This window comes from Acomys minous (assembly GCF_964271855.1).
Source record: "Acomys minous genome assembly, contig: scaffold_52, whole genome shotgun sequence".
NCBI classification, from domain to species: Eukaryota; Metazoa; Chordata; class Mammalia; order Rodentia; family Muridae; genus Acomys; species Acomys minous.
Genome location: NW_028182157.1, coordinates 443 through 16,384, shown reverse-complemented (window position 1 = coordinate 16,384; position 15,942 = coordinate 443). Strand labels below are relative to the sequence as shown.

Below are 15,942 nucleotides of genomic sequence, written 5' to 3'. Positions count from 1 at the left end.
TTAGAAAAGCTCAGCACTGTGTCATTCGTCTTCTTCTCTGAGGCCTCACATTCTCATTTTTTTTCTGTCTGTGTGTTTATCATTGAATCCATTTTCATCTTCATATCTTGAACAGATTTTTTAATTTCTTTCATCTGGTTGTTTATATTTTCCTGAAAATTTTCCAGTTCCACTCTATGTGCTTCTTTTATGTCTCGCACCTGCTTCGCTGCGTCTTCCTGCATCTGATTTCGAATTTTATTTGTTTCCTCCATTATCATCCTCATTACCAAGGATTTGAGGTCATTTTCTTGTGTTTCCGTTGTATTTGAGTTCTCTGGATTGTTTTCTTTGGGATAGCTGGGATCTGGAGATGCCATGTTGTTTTGGGTTTTTTTGCGTATGCTTTTATGCTGTCCCTTAGACATCTTGCTGTCTCTGTTTTTGTTGCATAACTTCCAGAGTTGAGTGGAGGGAGTCTAATGATAGATTCAATTGTTTTCTCATGATTTCCGTAGGCTGGAAGCCCTGATAATTCACTGGTGTGGATGGCAGGAGGTTATCACTGTAGTTTTGATCTCTCACAGCCAGTGATCCTCAGCTCCCCTTTGCTGTGGGTCCTGCAATCGTTCTGGGTCCCTGAATGATCGTTGGGTCAGGCCAAGGTATCCACTACCTTTTGGGTCCCCTGCCATGTCCAGCCAGGGATACTGGGCCCAAACCACGCTTCGAGCTCAGCTAGTTTCTCAGTGCCTGAACTATCTGCCACAGCAGGAGAACTGTGACTGCACTGAGCAAGCACCCAGGGTGGAAGTGAGTGCTCCACCCAGCCTGTGTCACAGCAGGAAAACTGCAACAGCGCTGAGCAAGCACCTGGTGGAAGTGAGCGCTCCGCCCAGCTTGCGTCACAGCAGGGAAACCGCGACTGTGCCGAGCAAGCACCCAGGGTAGAAGTGAGTGCTCTGCCCAGCCCACGTCCCAGCAGGAAAACTGCGTCTGCGCTGAGCAAGCACCCAGGGTAGAAGCGAGCGATCCGCCCAGCTTGCGTCGCAGCAGGAAAACCGTGGCTGCGCTGAGCAAGCACCCAGAGTATAACTGAGCACTCTGCCCAGCTCGCGTCACAGCAGGAAAACTGTGGCTTCACTGAGCCCGAGCCCAGGGTGGAAGCGGGCACTCTGCCCAGCCTGTGTCACAGCAGGGGAGCTGCACCTTGGGCAGAATTGCCCGCCAAGCCGAGCCAGCCTCTCCATGGCATAGCTCACTGAGCAAACCCAGGACTCTGGGGCTGAACTGTCCGCTGAATCCAGCCTGGGTCTCAAGGCACCACGTGACCCAAATCCTGTCCAGAGTCCCCTCTCCTGCAGCAACTCCCACCGTCCACCACACTAATCTCCTCCACTGGAAGGCCCTGAGCTGCCAACCTCAGCCACCGCCGCCGGCACCACTGGAGTTGCTGGCGCTGCTGGTGCCGCTGGTGGCACTGTTGTCCCCACCGCCGCTACTCTGATCCAAGAAAGTCCTCGCTCCTCCCGTGTGCAGGGGCAGGCAGGTCCTCCACACCCTGGTCCCTCCGAACCGTGGAGCACTTCGGCTGCCGTGGTGTGGGGACCTTGGTGTTCCTGGCTCAGAAATCTGTGCAATTCCGTGAATTGTTTGCTGGAGCTTTCAAACACGGTCCACACTGCTCGCCGCCATCTTGTATCTTAGTAGTGTGTTCTTGATCTCTAAAATTATGTTCTATTTTGTGCCCCATCTCCTGATATTATTTTTTCTTTATGACACTATCTTTATTGTTTTCTTATTTGAAAAACAATAAAAAGTGTATTTAGTGCCTAAATAGCTACCTGACCATAGATACTCTAAGTAAAATATCCAAGTCTTGAAAGCTAACATACCACACAAAAGAAAATATGTAATGTTTGTTCTTTGACGTTCCTCATTTACACTGATTGTTTGCCCAGATGGGTTCAGGGCAGAATGTAGCATACTATCACGCTAGAACTAATCCCAGGATTCTTCAAGTTTTCTTCAGGTAGAAATTCATGGAACTTTACCAGTTTTTACCTTTAAGAATCCACTATAAGGTTGCTATAAAACTAAACAAAAATGTTTGTAAAAGTATTCTTTATGAAAATTGCAGCAAAAATTGTCAGTACTCTATTTTTAAAATTTAATAAGATACATAAAAAGATAATAATAATAATAATAATAATAATAATAATAATAATAATAATAATAATAAAGTATAAGCAGACTGCCACGTAACTAGCTTATGATAATGTTAAATGTCTTTGACAAAATGCATCATCATTACATTATATTTCTATACCCTAAAGAGGTTTACCACAAGCATTGAGACAGTAACATTGTGGTGTATGGAGAGAAAATCAAACTAAATCCATTAAAATCAGGAAATATAGAAGGATGTCCATATCTTCATTACCTCTTAAATATACTTGTAGAAATCATATCTAGAGAAAAAATATTACGATGACTTTTGTAGAATAAACACAGGATAGAGAAGGTCAAAATATCCTTAATTCTTTGTGATGATGATTTTATATATAAAATTTGACAGGATATTTGTTGCTTCTATACTCAGGTTTTTGTTGGTCTGTGGTTCTTTTGAACAACACTGTCATCCTTAGTGATAATACACACACACACACATACACACACACAAACACACATGCCCTACATGTATAATGTATGATATATATATATATATATATATATATATATTTGTATAATATGTGTAAATATAAAATAATGCTTTCATGGGGCTATACCTATATGACCTTTATTTATTAATTAATAATTTATTTATTAGTTTGTTTGTTTGCTTGGTTTACACCCTAAAATTAGCTCCCTTTCCACCTGGTTCCACTTTCCTTCTCTCTTCCCCCATCTCTCTTCCCTACTCCTCAGAAAATGGTAGACAAGAGCAACAACCCACCCCAGCATATCAAGTCACAGGAGTACTGAGCCCATCCTCTTCCTTTGTAGCCTGTCTTTGGGAAATGATTGAAATTTAAGCAAAAAATTCCATGTGAGAAATATTTCTCAGTCACTTTATTGGGGGATCCCAATGAAATATGAGATGTCCTGTGGCTCTATCTGTGTACTGGCCATAGGCCCAGTCCATGCATATTATTTGGTTGATGCCTCAGTCTCTACAATCCACACTGGGCCCAGTTAGGTGGCTCCGGTGGTCTCCTTCTGACGCCCCTGTCCCTTCCACATCTTTCTAGCCTTCCAACTGTCTCTTCCACAAGACTCGTTGTGCCTTACACAATGCTTCACTGTGAATTGTAGCATCTGTTTTGATCTGCTGCTGGGTGGAGCCTCTCAGAGGACAGCAATGCTAGGGTCCCACCTGCAAGCATAATAGAGTAACAATAGTGTCAGGGTTGGTTCTCTCTTATGGGATGGGTTGCAGGTCATGACAGGCATAGGTTGGACATTTCCTCACCCTCTGCTCTATCTTTATCTCTGGGTAACTTTTAGGTCAAAACTTTTGTGGATGGGTTGGTGTTTCCCTCCCTCCATTAGGAGACCTGTCTAGTTAGTGCTCAGCCTCTTGCATTTCCATGACTTCTACTACAAGTTGCAGCAAGTAACACCTCCATACACTCCCAGAAGCATACCCTGTCTTAGGCCTTCAGCTTGTCACAGAAATGCCTCCCCATATGACTTTTCTTTTCCTTACAAACCTTCTGTCCTACTTCCCCAACTCTCACCAGCTCTAATCTCCACCCTCATGTTTTTTTAGCATTCATTCTCCTACACTGTTCATTCTTTGCAATGTCTTCTATGGTCTCTAGTATATCTCAGTTAGTTTGATATTTAAGCAACCATGTCTTTTGGTTCTCCTTGTTCTTATCTTCTTTGGGCCAATGGTTATCCTGTACTATTGTTTTAAATTTCACATACAAGTGCGTACATAGCATGTGCATCTTTCTGTTTCTGGATTACCTCGTTATGGATGATCTTTTATACTTCCATGCCTCTAACTACAAATTTTATGGTGTGCTTGTTTATAATAGATAAGTAGTAACCCATGATCTCATTGTACCACAGTTTCTTTATCCATTTTTTGTTGAGTGGCCTCTACATTGTTTCCTGTCTCTGTCTCTTAGAACTAAATCTCATGTTAACACAGTTAAGCAAATCTCTTTGATGTACAGTGGATCACACTTAGACTATATGCTCAGAATTTGTACAGCTGGGTTGTGAGGTAGAGGTATTCCCAATATTCTGAGATAGCACCGTATTGATTTTCAAAGATGTCATACAAGATGCACTTTTACCCACAATGCAAGAATGTTCCACTTTCTTCACATCCTTGCCAACATGTGCTACCACTTGAGGTTTCAATTTTCATCAATCTGCTGGGTGTAAGATAGAATCTTAAAATCATTTGCATTTCCCTGATTATTATAGGTGTTGAGCATTTCTTTATGTGATTCTCAGACATTAAATATTCCTCCGATGAGAATTATCATTTCTTCTGTGTACCCGAATTTTAGTTGGATTAATTAGTTTGACGGTATTTGATTTTTTTAGTTCTTTATATATTTTGTATATTGCCCCTTTGTCATTTGTTTGTTTTTCCAAAATTCATTCTGTTTATATTTTATGCAATAGTTTCAGGAGTTTTATTATTAGTTCTTTGAAAGTCTGATATAATTCTGCGCTGAAACCATCAGGACCTCTCCTTTTCAGATGAGAAATTTTCACAATTGCTTCTGTTTCCTTAGGGATTATAGGACTATTTAAATTGATTACTTATTTCTGATATAAATTTGGTATTTGAAATCTATCAAGAAAATGGTCGATTTTGTTTAGATTTTTCCAGTTTTTTGAAGTACAGTTTTCTGACATAAGACCTAGTGATTTTTTGGATTTCCTAAGTATCTATTGTTATTTCTCCCTTTTCATTTTTGACTTTGATGATTTGGATATTGTCTAAGGGATTATCCATTTTTTTTATTTCCTCCATGAACCAGCTCTAGTTTCATTAATTCTTTGTACTATTCTTTGTTTATAACTAACTTACTGATTTCAGCCCTGATGTCACTTCCTGCAAGCCATTTCTCTTGATTGTGTTTGCTTCTCTAGAGCATTCACATGAACTGGTAAGTTTCCAATATGAGAGCTCTACAATTTCTTTATGAGGGTACTGAATGCTAGGAACTTTTCTTTTAGCATTGTTTTATTTGTGTAATATTTTCACTACATTTTAGGAAGTCTTATTTCTTTTTTTGTTTCTTCACTGAGTACTGGGATGTTCCATGTGTGTATAAGATTTTGTTATGTCTGTTGACAAAGTCCAGCTTTTATTCATGGTGATCTGCTAAAATAAAAGATGTTAATGCATTTTCTTGTATATGTTGAGGACTGCTTTGTGACCAACTATATGGTTGTATATTGTAGAATGTTCCATGTGGTACTGAGAAAAAAGTATATTCTGTTGTGGTTTAGTGGAAAGTTCTATAGATATCTCTTTGGTCCATTTGATTCATGACATCCCTTTCATTAATCCTCTGTTTATTTTCCATTCTTCTCATCTCTTTTGATTATTTTTCATTGAAACTCTCTTTTATTAGTTATTAGAATGGCCACTCCTGCTTGCTTCCTTCACCTTTTTGAACAAATTTTCCTATATTTCTTGGCGGCATTTATATATATATATTAAATACTCTATTATATTCATAAGCATATATTTAAGGCCATTTTCCTGAGTGTCAGCTGTGTTTGTATGTTGAGGGCATATTGTATTAAGGTAGTTGGATTGTGTTGGTGCCATATTGCCCTTTTATACTGCCCTTTAGCCATCTGCTTGCTCCTTGCTTTGGCTGGTTGTTCCTGGAGATCTCTGGACTTCTAGAGCATGCAGGAGGAGCCATTGGTCATATGCTAGGTTCTGGATCTACTCAAGTAGCCTGTATCTTTTCACATCAGGCTGTGTCCCAGTTGGACCTATAGTGAGATGATTGGGATATGGATGTCTGATATGTGTTCCTTAGATCTGGCAGGTCTCTTCAAGGTGGCTATTAACAGTGTGAAAAATAGGCTGATAGGTCTGTTTTCAGGATTCCAGGACTATCCAGAAGGTCAGAGCATAGAACTGTTTCTGTTAGCACCTTGGATCCCCTAGTTTCTCTAGGGAACATGCGACATTGCTTACTCTGCACTCACTGAGCTCCTGGTTCTCAGATTCCATGCCTGCTGGAGTCCTCATTTGTAGAATGAGGCCCTGTCTACTCCTATTTTCCAGCAGTTATTAACATTAAGACAAGTAGAACTGCAGGCCAGAGGCTCAAACCATGTCCCTGGTTTCCAGAAGCTTTTTTTGCGGAGGTCATTAGCTGTAGCCATGAACCTCTAGAACCCAGGTTTAGGTAGGCTGGAAGGTACTAGGTGACTAAAACCTGGGACAGTGTGACTCTTGAACCTGGGTATCAGCCATATGTGGCCTGCTTGATGTGTCAATAGCTCTTAGGATACCTCCTCATACCTAGGAAATACAGGCATTGCTGTTTTAGAGTCTACAACTTGGTTACGCACTTGGTCCACACTCTCTCCATCTCTGCTACTGACACATTATGCATGCCTTAGAGCAACATCTTGGAGTGCTACCTTTGAAATATTTGTCAAAAATATTTCTTCTTCTTTTATATTTATCTTTTGTTTCCTTCCGGTGGGGAAACTCTTCCCCATTTCTCACATTATATTACCTCTATTTATCCTATCCTCCAAATAACTATACCAAACAAATGAGTGATATGGAAATGAAAATGAGTTTCCAAATACATTTCATCTGCAGTATGGATTTTTGAAAGAATAGTTTTCATATGTTAAAAAATATACAATCATAAAAAAGAAGAACACACACACAGAGGTATTTTATGTACTTGTAAGTACACATATCTATATATCTGCACAAACACACACACACACACACACACACACACACACACACACACACACACACACACCAAAACCAAAAACACAAAGAGATAGAAGCAAATTGTAAGTAAAACATTTTTTCACCTTGAAAACGAGAGTAGGGACCAATAGAATGTTACTCGAGTAATGCTGGAACAAAAGAAGCAAAAGGAAATGTAATGAATTTTCACTTCAATAGAAAATATATTTTAAGTAATGTTTGACTGTTCAAATGTCAGGTCTGGAATTTCTTACTTTAATTTACAATAAAGATATATAGTACTATGGATTCAAAATTGATTTCAGGCACATCAAGATGTTTAACTTGGTAAGAATTCCTTGGTTTCTAAAGATCTTATTAGTCTCAGTGAATATTCCTTAAGGTTTGTAAAAAGTTTGAAACCCTGTATTTTCATGTGCTGGGCATGGATTTTACATGATACACTTAAATTTTTTCATTTTTTTCTTCTGTTCTTTTTAATATTCTTTTTGATTTTAAAATCATGACCTAATCTTGCATTAGGATGAAATACTGAAATATGTGTTGTAGTTACTCATTTCTTTCATTAATTTCTTCATTTATTTAGAAATTGGTGTCCATATTGTAAATTGAATGTCACAGTGCAGAGTAGATTTTTCTTAATGTGTGATAGTTACAAAAATTTTGTTTGACATAATCTGATACACTGAATATTTAATGAAGATATATATATGATAGTTTCATGAAATATCTTCTAACATCCATTATGATCAGGACATTTGTTTCTTTAGAGAAAAATTGCTGCAGTTCTGCATAATATCATTTTGCTATGATCCACAGGTTGATGCCATTTATGTAGTATTTATCTATATTATATTAATATGCATCTGAAATATCATGTAGTGATTTACTTTCATTTCTTTCAGTTTTGTCTTGTTACCATACTAAGAAGCAATTCCCAAAGGAGTGTACCCAAGATTACTTCCTGAAAGAAATAACAAGAATATTTGGTTGTAATGGCCTTTCAGAGCTAGATAGAAAGAAGTTCTGTGAATATTTATGTGACAGTAAAGTTCATAAAACAAGTGATTTTGGAAATGATCTGTGTGAAAAATACATGTGTTTCATTTCTGAAACAAAAGATCAAGAAACTCTGGCTTTCCCTGAGAGACCTCAGTGTTTGCCATTCATAACTTCACAATTGGAGGTTCCTCAGAGAAAAGGTTCACAACAAGTTTTGAAATACAATTTGATTCTGCACAAAAATAAGAAAACATTAAGTAGTGAACCTATAGGCCAACACAGAATAGATATTGGATGCAAATTTTATAAATGTAATCTGTGTGGAAAATCATTTACCAAGCCCTCAAAACTTCAAGTTCATCAAAGAATCCATACTGGAGAAAAACCTTACAAATGTAGTGAGTGTGGAAAAGCCTTTACCCAAAATTCAACTCTCCAATGTCATCAACGAATCCATACTGGAGAAAAACCTTACAAATGTAATGAGTGTGGGAAACCTTTTACCCGCTACTCAACTGTCCAACGTCATCAAAGAATCCACACTGGAGAAAAACCTTACAAATGTAGTGAGTGTGGGAGATCCTTTACCTGGTACTCAACTCTCCGAGATCATGAAAGTATCCATACTGGAGAAAAACCTTATAAATGTAATGATTGTGGAAAATCGTTTACTCAATCTTCAACTCTCCAACATCATCAAAGAATCCATACTGGAGCTAAAACTTATGAATGTAATGAGTGTGGGAAATCTTTTACCCAGTTCTCAAATCTCAAAGTTCATCAAAGAATCCACACTGGAGAAAAACCTTACAAATGTAGTGAGTGTGGGAAATCTTTTACCCGGTACTCAACTCTCCAAGATCATGAAAGTATCCATACTGGAGATAAACTCTATAAATGTAATAACTGTGAAAAATCATTCAGACTGTCCTCAACACTTAAAGATCATCAAAGAATCCATACTGGGGAAAAACCTTACAAATGTAATGAGTGTGGGAAATCTTTTACCCAATACTCAACTGTCCAACGTCATCAAAGAATCCACACTGGAGAAAAAACTTACAAATATAGTGAGTGTGGGAGATCCTTTACCTGGTACTCAACTCTCCGAGACCATGAAAGTATCCATACTGGAGATAAACTCTATAAATGTAATAACTGTTAAAAATCATTCAGACTGTCCTCAACACTTAAAGATCATCAAAGAATCCATACTAGAGAAAAACCTTATAAATGTAATGATTGTGGGAAATTCTTTACTCACTCTTCAACTCTCCAACATCATCAAAGAATCCATACTGAAGATAAACCTTATGAATGTAATGAGTCGGGGAAATCTTTTACCCAGTATTAAAATCTCAAAGTTCATCAAAGAATCCATAGTGGAGAAATACCATATAAATATAATATGTATGAGAAATCATTTACAGTGTCCTCAAATCTTACAGCTCATTAAAGAATCCATACTTGAGAAAAACCTTACATTTGTAATGAGTGTGGGAAATCTTTTACTCAATATTCATCTCTCCAAAGTCATCAAAGAACCCATAGTTGAGACAAACCATATAAATATAATAAGTGTGGTAAATCTTTTACGTATTACTCATAATTTCATCTAACCACTGAATTCATACTGGGAACAAACATTACAAATGCAGTGAATGTGGAAAATTCTTTACCTCATCCTCAACTTTCCATGTTCATCAAAGAATCCATACCTGATAAAAACTTTACAAATATAATGAGTGTGAGAAATCCTTTAACAACTCATCAAGCTATCAAGTTCACTACAGAAACCACACTGGAGATATATATTACAAATGTTAAGACTGTGGCAAGTGTTTTACCTTGTCTTCAACTCTCCAAGTTCATCAAAGAATCCAAACTAGAAAGCAACCTGATAAGTGTAAGCATATAGGAAATACTTTTGGAATTCCTAAACTCTTCAAGGCCCCCACAGAATACATAATCAAGTAATACCTTATTAATGTAAAGAATGGAATGTCCTTTACCCAGAAATCATATCTTCAAAAACAACAGATCATGCCAACTGGAGACACACCTTACAAATATGACAAATGTGGCAAATACTTTAGTACAAGCTAAAACTTTAGAGCACATAGAAATTTCCTATAAGAGTCTACCTTGACAGGTAATTACTATCCCAGAGTTCAGTTGATAGCCATGGTTTTTCAATGAGAAAAATTCTTGTAAGTATTTAAACAATGGTGAAATCTTAGTCATTATCAGAGAACCCATAGCAGGAATCCTAATATTTGTAGGAGTTGAAAGATTTACCCAGAAATACACCTTACATTTTTATCATATCATTATTTGGAAAATTAAATAAGAAAAATGTTTCATACTATTTTAATCTGATGCCATTAATTAGTAGTGCAATAGAATTCATGTGAAACTGAATAAAGAAATCATATTTTAAAATGTAAGGATTTATGCCAGGATAATATTACTAATATCTATGCTAAGACAAGCCTGTTGCATAATGTTCTGTATAGTTTAATATGGTAGAGTACTGGTGAGTGTAAGATATATGAAAATTATTTTATTGGTTGTCTTTGTGCTTTTTATGGATTATACACTATATATACTTTTAAATCTGAAGCTAATCCCTTATTTGTCATGATTATTAATAAATATATTACACCTGTGTTCTATTAATTCTGCATTACTGGAATTAATATTCATTACATGCTGGGATATTGTTGTTAATATCATTAATTACACAGTTCATAATGCCAAGAAAAACATGTTAGAAAAAGACAAAATTGATCCCTGTTGAAAAGCATTAGGAAGAGAATATCTGGGGAGCAGTGGAAACATTGAGTATAGTAAGACCTGAGCGTGTGCGTTTTGTAGGAAAAGTCATTGCCATTTGGATCCATTGTGGGAAGATGGGATTAAGGCTGTAAGAGGACAAATCTTTCTTTGGTCCATTTGTTTATGTTAATAGAGTATGTGAAATATTATCCATCATCACATTCTCCTTTATAGGAGTTTGATCTAAAATATTGCTCCCCTAAAGAATCTGTAGCTACCAAGATGAGGCAAATATGCCTCATCCCTAGTTATACATAATATTCCTGCCTCTTAACAATGCTGAGTGTGATCCTATGTAATTGGGACACAATGGATGATTACTCTAGGGATTCTGTTGACAAAATGTAAACCAAAAATTACCTCTATAATTCTATATTAATGTGTATACGAAGAACTACTGAGATATTGTGGTATAGGTCATTTAAATATGTTGAGTATATTATGAATGGATTATTAATGGTTAAATCATCAAAATTAATAATTAACAAGTTGCATTTACTTTAAATTACACATTTGTGATCCAATTAAAGAAATCTTGATAGGTTTACATTTAACTTCAAACATATCAATATAAAATTTTGATTCAGACTGATGACCTAATATTGATATGTGTGTACAAATTGTACGTATTCTGTAAGAAAATTCAAACTCAAATGACCTAAATTCATATGAGATATTTGTTCAAAGCAAGTACAGATAAAAATTGCTCATAAAACATAGTCATAGGTGATGAAATGTTGATTTGCAAAGCCCTAAACCTTGACTCAGAAGGAAGCCTGTATATGGAACTACCACCCACAATATGGTAGTTGATGAAACAAGCTAGAGTCTATAGATAAACTGTTTGTTTCATGGGGGACTTCTTTGCCCCTGTGAAGTTTAACATTAGTTTGAGAAATCCATTCCTCAGATGTTTCCTAAACAGGATGGATTTTCAACTGGGTACCAATTTTCAACAAAGTTTTACCCCTTGCTTAGAGTAGGCCTTTGTTGATGAAGCAGGTGTCCTACTGTATTCTGGAGCTGCCCTACTTCATTTATCTGTCTTTTATATTATATGGAATCAATAGCTCCAGTATCAGGAAGGAAGACTGATTGAATTGTGGGTTGCTCTTGAGCGTAAGGTAGAGATTTCAGCAGAAGTTCTTTCAACAATTTCCAGGTTAGGATTTTACAACCGCATAGTGACAGGACTGATGAACTACCTCTGTTTACATTCTGTGGACATGGCCTCACTTCTGGCTAAAAATGTAGTTCTATTCATCTTTATATATGTACAGTCTGTGAGCATTAATATGGTGCCTATTGGAAAAGAGCTGTATCCCAGGTCCATGAAAATGAAATCCTATACAGACTTCAACCAGAAGACCATTGCACCCTCTGAAGGATTTAGAACATCCTATGGTTAAAATACACAAAGGTAGTGAATTACAACTCTGTAGACTTATGCTAGGCAGCTAACTTTTGTGCTTGGCACAACACAGGACCAGATGTATACCTTGTTTAAGAAGAACTAACCTTTCCAGGTGAAACACTACACTGACACAAAATTGTCTTGCTGGTGTACACAGTGTGTTTTCTGTGGTTTTATTTTCAGGGCTTGAATTAGGCAATTCTGATTATAGTAGCACAAGGTCAGGATTCCTTCTGGCTTTGAAATCTATGGGGATTTTAGGACTAGTGACTATGATATAGCTGTGTAAAGCTTTATGAAGTAGTGAAATTTTGACCTAGTATATACTAAAAACACAGTATTCCAGTATCAGTTGTTCTCATGATAAATATGAGTGTGAAGAAGTAGGGGACCAGAAGTTTTCATATGAAAAGTAGGAACATGAGGAAAACTGCCCAGGGTCCCATTATTTTCTTCCTATGTAAAAAAATCTTGTTTTCATGAAGTCCCATTCAGTGGTGTAATATGCTTCCCATGTTATATGAATGAAACATTAATATTTCTCTAAGTATTGTCAGTGAGAAGTCTGATGGTGCTGGTCCAACGAGACATATGATTCGGTGCATTGAATTGCGATTCTTGTACAATTCTCAATCCCAAGTAATTCCACTGTGACAAGTTGAGAGAACTTACTCTGGTCCTCAATGGCTAAGATAATTTCACATGTGAAATCTTGTGGAAGGCAGCTACCTGGGGTTTTTAATAAGCAGAAAGCTCAGTGAAGAGATAATTTTTAGAAAGTACATTTAATTTACTCTTTCAATTGTGGCTATTTTAGGTTGAAAAAAATAGCCTTTTTTTTCAGCAGTGCAAGTGCTCAGTACTACATGTTTTTTGTTTCCATTTCATCATTAATTCTCCTTTTAAATTTTCTTGGGAGTTTTAAATGGATGATAAGCTTTGAATCGACATATATTCTGTATCTGCACACTAGAACATTTCAGCAAATTATTGGCACTTGCTTCAAAGATAGAAGTCACCTTGTGTGAAATAACTCCCAAAACCATAATATATAATAAATTAGACCCAAGAATTTATAGTGTTGAAAACAGAAGAGTACAGTCTTTTCTCACTTCTGTCTGTAGTTATTAAAAGTTATATCTGAATTCTTTCATGACAATGAACTATTTTCTAGACAGCTATTCCATGTAAGTCATAAAAATGAGCTAAATTATACTAATGAGAAAAAAATTGAAAATATCATAGAAAATGTATATTATAATTTCCTTATTAAAATACAATTGAAGCATTATAAGCATGTAAAAACAGAAGTTTATGAAAAGTAATGAGTAAGGTGAATTCATATTCTCAGACACTCATATTTTCTTATTAATTAAACAGGAATAGAAATGACCACAATCCATAACACTAACACCCATTCCTGGGCCAGCATATGGATGGTCCATCTCAGGGCTTCCAAGAAGCATAAATGCAACAGTCTGCAGCAGCTAACAGAGTTGCTCTCATCTTCTTGATTCTCTTTCTGCCTCTGCAGACGCAGAGCAGTGCACTACTTGGAGAGAGTCTGTACAGATGACACATTTAAGCAATTCATCTCTTTGCAAGATCATGAATCATCAGCGTTGATCATTCCTCATCCTGTTAGTCTGGTGCTTTTGAAGGCATACATTAAGAGGTCAGTATTGGAATATGATGTGACATTACTCTATTATACATGCAAATCATACTGTGTGAATATTGATATGATAAAAGTGGTGAAGTTACATACAGATACATCAAAATAAGGTCAACAATGTTGACTTATCTTCATGTCTTTTATAATGGAATGGAGAAAGAACTGTGACAACCACATCTTCAATGCCTCTGTTCCTGCTGTGTGCATATATTTCTACATGTACTATTTAATATCACTAAAATCATATTAGTAAATACAAAGATGTATTAATTTCCTGGACTAGATGCAAAATAAATATTCATGATTTTTATCATATAACAACAGTACAACTTTCCTAACTTTTATTTTAATTAAAGTTATTCTCTAGACATGCACTCGGATTTATATTTAAAATGGGATGTAGTCAGATATGCTAACAATTTCTTGTTATTCTCTACAAATAGATGACTAAATCATGATGGTTTTCACTGATGTTCAGATCTATGTCATGACTCTCAGTTACAAAATAGGATCCGTGGGCAAACCTGCTTCCTATCACTCTGCTCCAACACTCTGCAGATAATTATAATCCACTCAGTCAAGACCAATGATAATGTAGAATAACATCTCACTGTTAAATCAGATAAAAACCTCCAGATTTGGAAAATATGAAGAAAATGGAAACTATGAATTGTACTATTTCTATTATAATTTTGTTTTCTCTGAAATACAAGGTTTGAATTTCAATCAGGTATGGGTTAATATTATTATTTTCATAGATTATTTTTGTTTTATAGATGGGATCATTTGTAGCCTGTCATAGACTTGAAATCACTGTTGCAAGATGGTTTACTAAATATTACTTATGCACAGAAACATTTCTAAAGAAAGATTACAAAGATCAGGAAGTCTACCTACACTAATTTTGAGGCTATTTTATTTCACCCACAGCACATGGTAGATCCATTCAGAGAATCTGTTTAGAACCAAAAGATTCATGATATCATAGACCAATAAGAAAGTTCATCTTAAACAAGCAATATCAACAGGTAATTAGAGTTCAATTGTGTGATTACACTCCCATAAATTTGAGTCCGAATAACCTCTTGCCTTCAAAAGCAAAGAATGGAGATTTTATTGCCTGCCTTTGGATCCCTATCACCTAACTCAAATACCTTGTCTAACCTTATGAGAAGATGAGCCTATTATTGTGGGACTTGCCATGTCAAGGTTGGTGATATCCATGTGAGGCCTCCCCTTTTCTGAGAAGAAGGAGAGGATGGTTAGTAAGGTACAGGAGATGAGATGAGAGGAAAGGACATGGAGAAATGGGGACATATGATTTCCAGATGTGATGTAAACAAATAATAATTAACAAAAGATGCAATGCAAAATATGAATGGAAATGATGAGGAATTCTTCAAATGTATAAAGGCATTACATGCCCATATCATTTTACCTTTTTTGATTATGTAAGATAACGAATTGCCTAAAATTCAGATTCAATACTTCTTTTATATTATCATTTCTGAAATATTTACATGAAATATTACAAATCATCACTATAGACGGTGATTATAAATAACTCAATTTTGTTTGTAAATTGTAGACACCCATCAATTACATGTACATATGTTGGTTTTAAGTTTGAGAATTTCTTTCAAAACTGTTACATATAATGGTTTAGGCCATACTTAAAGTTTTGGGTGTGAAAATATGCATTTTCTTATGACATGTACTTTGCCTTCTTATTGTTCTCAAATCACTGTGAGATGGGCAGGATTCCTCATTCAGCAGTACCTGTACCATTAATGCAACACCTAGGGATTGGAGCCAACTTTTTTTGCAGCAAGTCCTTAATTCTCGAAAATCTTTTATTTTTATTTTTATTTTTTGGTCTTTTGAGACAAAGTCTCTCTGTGTAGCCTTGGCTGACCTAGATTGGCTTTGTAGTCTAGGCTGGCCTCGAACTCACAGCGATCTGCCTGCCTCTGCCTCCCGAGTGCTGGGATTAAAGGCGTGCACCACCACACCCGGCTAATTCTCTAAAATCTTAAACAAAACATACCTCATATTTTTATTTTACACTGGTTTCCTCTGGCT

At 36.3% G+C, this 15,942-nt stretch overlaps 1 protein-coding gene across 1 annotated transcript in view; it reads left to right on the top strand.

The window, feature by feature from the left end:
• Window positions 1-13,860, top strand: part of LOC311591784 (uncharacterized protein) — a gene marked incomplete at its 3' end in the record, with an annotated part of 42,286 nt that extends 28,426 nt beyond the window's left edge. Inside the window, exons 4-6 of the mRNA XM_084803424.1 lie at window positions 7,837-9,054; window positions 9,130-9,280; window positions 13,720-13,860. Coding sequence (XP_084659550.1) covers window positions 7,837-9,054; window positions 9,130-9,280; window positions 13,720-13,860 — 1,510 coding nt within the window. The remainder of the gene's footprint in view (window positions 1-7,836; window positions 9,055-9,129; window positions 9,281-13,719) is intronic.
• Between the last annotated feature and the right edge of the window lie 2,082 nt (window positions 13,861-15,942).